This window comes from Plecotus auritus, assembly GCF_963455305.1.
Source record: "Plecotus auritus genome assembly, chromosome: 4".
Taxonomy (NCBI): domain Eukaryota; kingdom Metazoa; phylum Chordata; class Mammalia; order Chiroptera; family Vespertilionidae; genus Plecotus; species Plecotus auritus.
This window is the reverse complement of record NC_137775.1, coordinates 100,883,335-100,893,074: the sequence shown is the minus strand read 5'-3', so window position 1 is coordinate 100,893,074 and position 9,740 is coordinate 100,883,335. Positions and strand designations below refer to the sequence as shown.

At 51.5% G+C, this 9,740-nt stretch overlaps 1 protein-coding gene across 1 annotated transcript; it reads right to left on the bottom strand.

Moving 5' to 3' along the window:
* Nucleotides 1–563: 563 nt before the first annotated feature.
* LOC308247456 (boLa class II histocompatibility antigen, DQB*0101 beta chain-like) lies at nt 564–8,805 on the bottom strand. Its single transcript, XM_080666595.1, has 5 exons — nt 8,577–8,805; nt 7,045–7,314; nt 2,915–3,196; nt 2,388–2,498; nt 564–1,310 (listed from the first exon to the last, which is right to left on the bottom strand). The coding sequence occupies exons 1-5, from the start codon at nt 8,683–8,685 to the stop codon at nt 1,297–1,299; spliced, it is 786 nt and encodes a 261-aa protein (XP_080522721.1). The 5' UTR covers nt 8,686–8,805; the 3' UTR covers nt 564–1,296.
* Between the last annotated feature and the right edge of the window lie 935 nt (nt 8,806–9,740).

Below are 9,740 nucleotides of genomic sequence, written 5' to 3'. Positions count from 1 at the left end.
ACCAAGATCTGGAAGGTCCAGTCCATGTTCCTACTAAAGGGGGTGAACGCAAGACTGCATCCATGTACATGATGATGCTTTTGAGAGGTGTGCATGTTACTAAGGCATAGTCAACCAGAATCTTTCCTAAAATTGTTCAAACTTTGGTAGACACTCTAAAAACGCACAACAGAGACAGGAAGTCACACACATACACAGAAACAAAGATAAGTTGTGTGGTGATAAGAAAGATGCAAAAAGTAGAGATGCAAAAAGAAACACAGAGAGATCAAGAGATGCAGGTAAATGGTGGCAGAGGTACAGCTAGAAATAGAGACAGAGATGCAATGAAAGAGCGAGAGACACAGGTTTGCAGAGACAGACAGAAAAAGATGCAGAGAGACACACTGAAAAAAATATACAGGAACAAAGAGAGATACAGGAAAAGAGAAGGTGCACAGAAAGAGTTATAACAGAAAGAGGAGAGACAAAGACCTCATTGAATACCTGGATCCAGTCTCTTCTGAAATCAACTGGACCCCAGGCTTCACTGTAACATGAGCAAACTAAACTTTCAATCATTTGCAACCAAGAATATTTCTTTTATTGCTGGTTTTACTTTTCCAAAAATAAAAACTGACCTTGATCAATGTGACTTGCCAAGACATCTGAGACATGAGTTTGGTTCTTTGAGACACCAGGGGCCACTGTACCTGGGCCCAGGTAATTCCACCTTGCTGACATACACTCTACCCACCAGGCTGGAAGAGAGGCCGGCACATCCTAAGGCCACTGCACTGAACATCAATACTGAAGAGCCAGGAAGAAGGACGATTGAATTGTTCTCTCTGCCCATGTTTATCACAGCACCCCGAGGTGCTCTAGTCTCCCTCAAGGAGCAAAATATGTTCCCTTCATTCTGCAGTAGCTTCCTGCCTCCACCAGTTAAGAAGGCTCAGGATACAGACAACATGTTTAATTATGATAAAAGCTCCGGAGTCAGGTAAAGGCTTTAATGTGCTTCTCTTGACAGTGGTGGTGGTGGCGGGGGGAGGGGGGCGGTAGTAGGGGAGGAGGAAAAAAAGAAAATGCCTTGGGGGCCTTGAGTACACTCAGCTGGAGCCCACAGGACAGACTCCAAGCTCACAGCTGCCTCGAGTGTGGGTCACAGGAGGTGCCTGGCCCACTGCATCAGAGTAACTAGGACTCTGATCTCAGAGGGAGCAGGCTCACAGGCAGCTGGGAAATCTGTGCGAGAACAACAAGCAGGCGTTTCAGAGGAAACACAGCCGATCCCAGTCCAAGCACCCTCGGGAGTCAGCACAGGAGCCCTGTAGAAGAGAGAGTGGTCAGCACCCGGCACCTGGGGACCTACCCTGTCCCCTCCTCTCGGGGCCCTGCAGCATCAGATAAAGCTGAGGTCTGGGCATATGGTCATCACCTCCCCCAGTATCTGTGCCGGGTGAAATCAGCTGAAGAGGACACGCACTTCAGCCTCACGCAGACATGCAGGAGGCCGGGGAACAGCTGTTATCCTTCGGGGATATGAGCATTTCATCTTTTTAGTAAATTTAATGAAACTAACCATCCTTCCACCACTAGGAGTCACTTATAAATGCCCACAGGCAGGAGCCCCAGCATGTGGCACTAAGTGGGCATCATCCCCGTGTCTACCACCCAAGACGTGGCTCTGGCTCCACATTTCACAGAAAGATTCACCAAAGTTAAACCCAGGTTCTGGATAACAAGCCCGGAGCTTCCTTCAGAAACGGGGCGAGCTTCTCCCCGAATCCTTGATCCCCTGGCAAGGAATAGGCTAGGAACCTTTGTGACCAGGAACACTCATCTTGCCCCCCTCCCTCTTTTTCCTGTCCTCACACCCCCTCCGCTCTCCCCGCCCCCATTAAATCAGAACAGAGACAGTACCTGGAGCGGAGGCCCATGAGATCCTACAAAAGGACGTTACCCAGAGACAGGTCTCATCACACAGCCAGTCCCTCTCCCACCCACAGGAAATGAGAGAAGCAACTTAATTGGAAACCTATTTCCCCCTACCCATCAGCCACAGGGCCTTACCCCTAAGCTACAATCCCCCAAATGAGTGGACCTGTCACTAGGAGGAAGGGAAGCCAATGCGCTGACCTTCTTAAAGAAGTGGCTTTTGGAAAGGGGCCAGCGAGACAGTGATGAGCTCTCAGCCCCAGGACACTCGCCACAATCACGCCTGTGGCAGGGCTGCCTTTCAACCAGTAAAATCGAGTCCAAAGCCTGGCCTAGCTGTCTGTCTCCTCCCACCACCAGCCCCGTTGCCTGCCTTCCAGGTCAGGAGGAGAGTTACACCTAGAAGCAGAGGCCCCCTCAACAGAGGGTCCGGGCACAGCCCATCTTCCCGTTTCCCAGTTGCTCACCCTTCTGTTTCCTGTGACGGATGACAAGGCCCAGCCCCAGGAAGAGCAGCCCCAGCACGAAGCCCCCGACGCCACTCAGCATCTTGCTCTGGGCAGATCCAGACTGCGCCCCTGGGGAGCAGAGCCTGGGTGTCAGCTGCTGTCCCCAAACCCACAGGGGCCCTTTGGGAGCCTCCACCCCTGGGGCGGAACCAGCCAGTAAACCCTTGGACACCGAGGGTGGTGATGGGGGGAAGTGGGTCCTGCTCCTTCACACACATCCTAACCTTGGACCCTAAGCCCCATCACCAGCTGCCACAGTCAGCCCTCCAGAGCTCTCAGGCTGGGGTCATGGTGTAGAGTGACCTCCATAGTGTCTGAAAACACAATGAGATCTGATGCCCCTGCCACTGCACAAGAGGGCTCTAGCATCCTGTGTTGTCCACTCAGCAGTGACATCAGGGGTAGGGATGCGATGGGACGGCCAGGGGCCACTGTTTGCTCTCTGTCTGTGGGGCCCAGGGTGCAGGAAAGAAACTGCCCCTTACGCCACTCCACTGTGATGGGGCTCTGGAGGCTGGGGTGCTCCACACGGCAGGTGTAGACGTCTCCTCGCTGGGGGGTCATTTCCAGCATCACCAGGACCTGGTAGGTCCAGTCCCCGTTCCTGATGAGGGGGGTGGACACGACGCCGGCTGTCTCCTCCTGGTCGTTCCGGAACCACCGGACTTGGACGTGGCCTGGATAGAAATCCGTCACCGAGCAGACCAGCATGTTGTGGTGGGTCAGGGCCTCTGTCTTGGCCGGGGCGACGGTCACTGTAGGCTCCACTGGGAGGGGAGGGTAACAGACAGGAAAAGACGGAGTGAGATGTTGGGACACAGGCAAGTCTCCCCACAGGGAGGGTCCTCCCTGAACCAGCGGGAAAGATCCCTGGATTCAGAGGACCCGAGCTGGGCCACTTGATTAGCTCAGGTAAACAAGCTCAGGGTCAAGAGCTAACCGCAGTCATTTTATGGGAGTTAATCTGTAACCACGTGATAAAAGTGAAGCAATTTAAATGTTTAAATTTATACAGTATTATACAGGCCACTATTCGCAATGTTTCTAAATAAAGATGAAAAGCCCGGACTTCTTTTTTTTTTTTTTTTTTTTTTTTTTTTTTTTTTTTAAATATATTTTATTGATATTTCACAGAGAGGAAGGGAGAGGGATAGAGAGCTAGAAACATCGATGAGAGAGAAACATCGATCAGCTGCCTCCTGCACACCTCCCACTGAGGATGTGCCCGCAACCAAGGTACATGCCCTTGACCGGAATCGAACCCGGGACCTTTCAGTCTGCAGGCCGACGCTCTATCCACTGAGCCAAACCGGTTTCGGCAACCCGGACTTCTTTTCCCTCCACTTATTGACGGTGACCCTGGGGATCAGCCCTAGGGACTCACACCAGGGCAGTGACCCTGTTTCCTGTTGGTCCCGCAGCTCCTCACAGTGGAGAAAATACATCAGTTTGAGTCTCTGGGGGCATGAGACCATCAACACTGGTCACGGCTCCAGGAACAATAACACAGACTAAGAATTAGGAACATTACAGACAGTTCTATGTCCAACAGAGCAGGACAGCAATGAGCATCACATCCTCCCTCCAAAGCAATGTTCTCAAACAGGCCCTTCCCTACCATTCTCAGCGGAAACACGGACAGAATTTAAGGGCAGGAGCACTTCTCACGTGTCACCCATCAACAAGTCCTCTCAGCTTTTAGCCTAACCTAGCCCAGATGCCATTCTGTGGCCAATTCCCATTAATTGTGTTATCTATACTAATAAAAGCGTAATATGCTAATCAGACCGGACAGCCAAACGAACTTCCCGACAAAGCCAGGGCTGCAGGGGCCAAGCCCCTTGCATGAATTTAATGCATCGGGCCTCTAGCTAAATAATAAACTTCATGTCCACGTCATATATGCCACCTATGTTTTATCCATTTACTGATTCATTTATTCATTCATTCAACAAATATATATTCCATAAGCACTAGGAATAGAAAGATAAACAACAGACCGTGGTCCCTGCCCTTATAGAACTTGCAATTTAGTAACAGAGACAAAAAAATAAATAAATGTTATTTCAAAAGTTTGTAATTTTTGAAGGAAAAGAGAACTTTGAAAACATGTAACACTGATAGACATCATGCTTGCCCATGTCTCGATTCCTTCATCTTCTCAGATTGCCTCGTGTGGTCAAATACTACAGACCTCTTCCTCCCTGTTTACACATCTTATCCTTCACCTCTCCTGCCATTTTACTGCATCTCTCTTATTCCCATAGTGTGAAACTATACTGAATAGTTCATGTGTGCATTTTAAATATGTTCTTATTGATTTTTTTTTTTTTAGAGAGAGAAGGGGGAGGAGAAAAAGAAATATTGATCTGTTCCTCCTGCATGCACTCCAACCAGGGATCAAAGCCATAACCTGAGCATGTGCCGTGACCGGGAATTGTACCCATGACCTTCCAGTGCATGGGACAGTGCTCAACCACTGAGCCACACCAGCCAGGCTCACTTAGACTCTTGTCAGGTTCTCCTTCCTGGAGAGTGACTAAAAGCATGGTCAGCTAGCTGGATTTACAAAAGCTGTCAGCTTAGACAGACTGGGAGTAAAAAAACAGGACACGAGTTCAAAAGAAAAATGTTAGAATAATTTTTATGAAAATAGACCTGAAATAGAAAAAATATAAGCACTTGGTGGCATTAGGATGTGGGTCAGAAGGTGAGAGAGTGTAAAGTCAGCAAAAGTTTTGTGAACATGTGCAGATAACACTGGGGCCAGACTAGGGACTCACTAGTGAACTTTCCATCCACACCAACATTGAGAATAGGCAAGAACAGACTCATTTTGCTGCTTCTGGTCATAACTGCTTTAATGAGGCTGTGCTTCCATTACATGCATGTAGTATACACATGCAATACAGAACACAATGACTGCTATGTGGTGATTAACTGGGTTAGTTAATTCAAGTGTTTATTATGTACCAATATTAGCATATTAAAGTGGTCATGCTAACTCCTAGCACACAAGTAGTTGTGAATTAAATAGCATTACACAGAGGGTATTTGGTAAGGTAATTGTCAAGAAATAGATGCTCATTAAATGGCTATAATTAGCATTCGCAATATCTACTCCTGAATGGATGGTGATTTTGGAGAGGGGGGGAGGCAGGGTCTAAGTCAAAAGAAACTTGAAACAATTTTTATTCAATAATTTAATAGCATCAATTTATTTACTTCAAAACTTCAGCTCCACTGCACCATTTGCTGAACTTTCTAAGAAATAAAAGTTCTGCCTTACGAACCACTGAAGTGTTGTTTTGCTTTTTAGTAAACACTGTTTTCCTCAGACTTTGCATTCACAAATTCGAAATTAAGATCCAAGTCAAGAAGAGTTTACTGCATTAAGCAAAATAGCACAAATAATAAAGTCAGTTTTAAGGCTGTACTTGCCCTTCTGTTTTCTACTGCGCCTCAGTGTGGCAGCTGAGAATGTACTCCTAGTCTCAGAAAGGCTGAGTGAGCTCACTGCGCCAGGGAATGTGTGGTGTGGGCAGAGGCCCAGAATCATACCTGACAGTCGCTGCTAAAAGAGGTGCAGGACTAGCGACAGACATTTAGGAAAACAGAATTCACATGAATAATAATTTGACACCAAAGAGCCAAAACATAATTCGTCATGACTGTGATATATTGCGCGTGTGCTCGGGGCCCTGGAGGCAACATGAAGCCCCGAACCCACTAGGCGGTTAAACTGGAGGTGGGCCTTGCTGCCAGCTCACAGCAGCGCAGGAGCGGGAGACGTGGGGCACTAGGACACGGGGCGCAGGGACACAGGCACACTGGATGCAGGGACATAGAGATATGGGGCACAGGGGCATGGGGCACAGGGACACGGGGCACAGGGACTCGGGAACACAAGGACATAGAGACATGGCGGGACACGGGAACACAGGGACACGGGGCACGGGAACACAGGGACACGGGGCACGGGGACACGGGGCACAGGGCATAGATATGGGGACACAGAACACAGGGACATGGGGACACAGAACACAGGGACATGGGGACACAGAGCACAGGGACATGGGGACACAGAGCACAGGGACATGGGGACACAGAACACAGGGACATGGGGACACAGAGCACAGGGACATGGGGACACAGAGCACAGGGTCATGGGGACACAGAGCACAGGGACATGGGGACACAGAACACAGGGACATGGGGACACAGAACACAGGGACACAGAACACAGGGACATGGGGACACAGAGCACAGGGACATGGAGACACAGAACACAGGGACATGGGGACACAGAGCACAGGGGCACGGAGCACAGTGACATGGGGCATGAGGACACGTGGCACAGGGGCACGGGGCACAGGGACAGCTCTGGCAAAGTGAGAGACAAGGAGGCACACACACCTGCGTGAGGGAGGTGCAGAATGGGTGGAAAGAGGAGCTGCGGGCCCACTGGGCAGGCGGGCGGGCTCCTGGGGACGTGACCGGCTGAGGGGTCTGTGCTGGTGGTGCCTTTGGTCCCCCTCAGTCCCGCCCCCGCTCCCCTGGGTCCCAGAGGCCCCGAGGAGACTGGTTGGGCCGCGGGGGGCCGGGCAGAGCTCACCTCGCCGCTGGAGGGTCGTGAGGACCTCACTCTGGTAGTTGTGTCTGCACACCGTGTCCACCTCCGCCCGCGTCTGCTCCAGGAAGTCCTTCTGGCTGTTCCAGTACTTCTCGTCCGGCCGCCCCAGCGGGGTCAGCGCGCGGTACTCCCCCACGTCGCTGTCGAAGCGCACGAACTCCTCCAGGTTGTAGATGTAGCTGGTCACCAGCCGCACGCGCTGCGTCCCGTTGGTGAAGTAGCAGAGGAACTTAAACTGGTGCACGAAGTCCCCTGCGGGGAGCCGCCCGTCAGGCCTCGGCCCAGGCCACAGGGACCTTCCTCTGCTGAGACCTGCAGCCCCACTGGACCTCGCTTCCGGCCGCCCCGCCCCCGCCCTGCGGGGGCCTCTGGAACTCCCCCCCTGTAGGGAGGGCACTGAGAGGAACTAGTCTCCGGGGCCTGGAACCTGCCTGAGCCTGACACCCGCTGGGAGGGGAGTCTGAGATCTCCCATCCATGCCCCGCCTCAGAGCGGTCAGGAGGCCCCCCTGTGAGGTCCCATTTCCCACGGAATCCGGGAACCTCAGAGACCAGCGTCCCCACAGGCCTGAGAGTCCCGGGAGCAATGACGGAAAGCCCGGAACCCAGCGTCCTCGTCCCACAGGCTCGCTCTCGCCCCTCCTCCCTGGCACAGAGCCTTCCCCCCACTCAGTGAGATCCAAGGGACCCCGCCCCCCCCCCCCCCCCCCCCCCACACACACACCCAGAAAGGGAGGCTCATCATGGAAAGGGCACAGGCTTCCGAGTTACATCAACTGGATCCCAGGTGGACTGTGCCAGTGGCCAGCTTGGACGGGTTGCCCAGAGCACCCATAGCATAAAGGTAATTGTGTAGGAGACCAGGACACCTACACTGGGGGTGGTAGGAAGACTGACAGAGTTTACCTGAAGACAGAATCCTGTCTGAAATAAATGGCTTCTCAGCATGTCATCCCCTCTTCACTTTCCCTTTCTCCTCAATCCAGTCCACCATCAACTCAAGACTCAATCCCCAATCACTGTGTGACCCTAAGTCCCTGGGAGGAAGCTGAGCCCCTGCCTGTGGCTCCAGGTCAGATTCCCTGATGCCAGGGTTTGCTGTGAGCCCTCTGCTCAGGCTCAGGGACGGGGAGCCCTTTCCCCCAAATCTGACACCAGACCTGCCACACACGTTTCCCCAACCAGAGCCCCTTAGTCTTCAGTCCAGACAAGGTCTTGGGGACAAGCCCTGCTGTCTCTTCTTTGGAGAAACTTTTTCTTCAAAAATAACCGTTTTCCTGTCACTGGCAGTGGCCAGTCTCCGCCCTCCCACTGTCATCCCCAGGCTGGAGCCGCTGAGATGGCCATGTCCTCGCCTTGTCATCAGAAGGCAGACATGAGAAAGTAGCAGCTCCCTTTCCCGAAGAGGAAAAGCCTGATCACAGACTATTCTCGGGTCATAGCCACCCCGCGCCCCAGCCCAGGGTCCCTCGGAGCCCATCCCGGGCTGGCGCGGAGCAGCTGCCCTGCACTCACCTGGAGAGTCTCTGCCCTCAGCCACTGGGGCACTCAGCGCCACCAGCCACACCATCACAGCTGCTGTCCAGGGGTCTCCGCGGGACCACAGAGCAGACTTCCCAGACATAATGGAGAACAAAGGAAGAAGTAAGGGGATTGAGCCCGGCTCCACCTGATGACTGAGGTAGCCACTTCAGAGAATAAAAACCTGAGAGAGCGGCCGCTCAAGGTCAGACTGGAGAGTCCCAAGGAAAGGAGCCAATCAGCACTGGAGCTGACCTACCTCATCTGTCTCTGGGCAGATGCTTTCTATGAAGGTTCTTCAGCCAGTGCCTGGAACCCAGCCTTCATCGAATTGCACTGGATGAACATTTGAAGACTTTCTCTCTCAGTTATAGAAGGTAAATGCCTTAGGAGTTTAGAGAACCAAGAGAGAAAGGTGATTCAAGAATGGACATCTTTGTGACATCCAGTTAAAACCTATTGTCCTTACACTTGAGATGTTTAGGAGGGAAGTAAGTGGGGATCACGTATCAGGGAGAGAAAATCATTGTTATGGAGATGCTCCCTTCTATTATCTAAAACACTCCAGGAGCCTGAAGTCGTGGTGGGAAGAGCAGAGCCGTGAGAGGAATGGTTTTGAGCTGCAGCTCTACCTCGAATGCACTTTATGAGACAACAAGTTACTCAACCGCCTTTAGCCTCAGGCTTCTCTTTGGAAAATGCGGATCATGTTTCATGCATTTTACATCTGCACCTTCATACACACACACAGCAATATGACTGCTCTAAGAGTGCAAAGTGTTCCACTCTGCTGCATGTGTAGCTGTTGGGAATATCACACACAAAATGACACCAGCCCTGCTGGCAAGTGAGCCTTCCTTATGGGAGAATTACTGCATTTGTGCTCTTTGAATGAAAGTATTTGAAAGTTAAGTTGATTTTTCTTTTTCTTGTTTGTTTGTCTGTTTGATGCAGCCTATTGCAAGCTCTTAAAACTCTCCATGTGAGGTTTTCTCAGCCTGCCACTGGGGCAGACCACAAGAGCTGGGGTTTAATGGCCGTCGGAGTATCTGTAGGCTAAGGAAAGATGAGAATATCCCTCACTTCTCCAGTGGGATGTTCTGAGGGGGTTCTACATTGAAGTTGATTTTTCTCTTCTAAGCTCTTCAGGTGCTTCAA